General features: G+C 39.6%; 1 protein-coding gene across 1 annotated transcript; it reads left to right on the plus strand.

Moving 5' to 3' along the window:
* The first annotated feature begins 239 nt into the window (after positions 1-239).
* Positions 240-683, plus strand: LOC135114319 (histone H4). The gene has a single exon (XM_064030229.1). The coding sequence runs from the start codon at positions 270-272 to the stop codon at positions 579-581; it is 312 nt and encodes a 103-aa protein (XP_063886299.1). The 5' UTR covers positions 240-269; the 3' UTR covers positions 582-683.
* Positions 684-1,091: the final 408 nt, after the last annotated feature.

Below are 1,091 nucleotides of genomic sequence, written 5' to 3' on the forward strand. Positions count from 1 at the left end.
GCTATCTTAGAATGAATATAACACGTTAAAAAAAAAAAAAAAAAAAAAAAAAAAATGTCCTTCATAATTCAAATTGCGCCTGGGTTAAGCCCCAGTGACTATTTCTCCTACTACAATTCCCTTCTTATCATCCCCCTATTCTTCCCACTATCCCCACTTCTCCCTCCCCATCTTTTCTCTCTTTGTTATGTTATGTTATGTTATTTTGAGGCACATTCGTGAGCTTACTGTTAGACCGTTCGGACGTCGTACTAGCAGCTCTCATCACCATGACTGGCCGCGGCAAGGGAGGCAAGGGTCTTGGAAAGGGAGGCGCCAAGCGTCACCGTAAGGTTCTGCGTGATAACATCCAGGGAATCACCAAGCCTGCTATCCGTCGTCTAGCTCGCCGAGGTGGCGTCAAGCGCATCTCTGGTCTCATCTACGAGGAGACTCGTGGGGTGCTCAAGGTGTTCCTTGAGAACGTTATCAGGGATGCTGTCACCTATACCGAGCACGCCAAGCGTAAGACCGTTACTGCCATGGACGTTGTCTACGCCCTCAAGCGTCAGGGCCGTACCCTGTACGGATTTGGTGGTTAAATCGCTCCATTATTGAGATGGTGCCAGCTATTCAGCTTGCATTATCATCATTGAATAACATCATCTCCCGGACCTTTTTAAGGTCCACAAACATGAAAAGAAAGAAGGACCATAGACTACTATTATTACTACTACTTTCTCATAACCATGTTCACTATCACTATCTGAGCTAAGAAAAGAAACCATTATCAATTATAACCATCTTTCTCACTTCATCAGGTCTTCTCTAAGTATCATTATTATTATTATTATTATCATTATTATTATTATTATTATTATTATTATTATTATTATTATTATTATTATTATTATTATTATTATTATTATCATTGACTTATTTCAATGATCACGCCCCTCATCGTTCTCAGTTTCTCATAAAACAAAATATACATTGAGATGAAGAAGACGCTCAACATTATCACAATAGGCAACACATCTAATCAACTCTCCACTGTGACACACAGCAGGTACATTAGTAGAAATATAGTATACATATTTATTCTCGGTCAC

Source organism: Scylla paramamosain, chromosome 27 (genome assembly GCF_035594125.1).
Source record: "Scylla paramamosain isolate STU-SP2022 chromosome 27, ASM3559412v1, whole genome shotgun sequence".
NCBI classification, from domain to species: Eukaryota; Metazoa; Arthropoda; class Malacostraca; order Decapoda; family Portunidae; genus Scylla; species Scylla paramamosain.

Coding starts and splice junctions, on each gene's coding strand:
- LOC135114319 (XM_064030229.1), top strand. CDS start 270: ATGACTGGCCGCGGCAAGGGAGGCAAGGGTCTTGGAAAGGGAGGCGCC.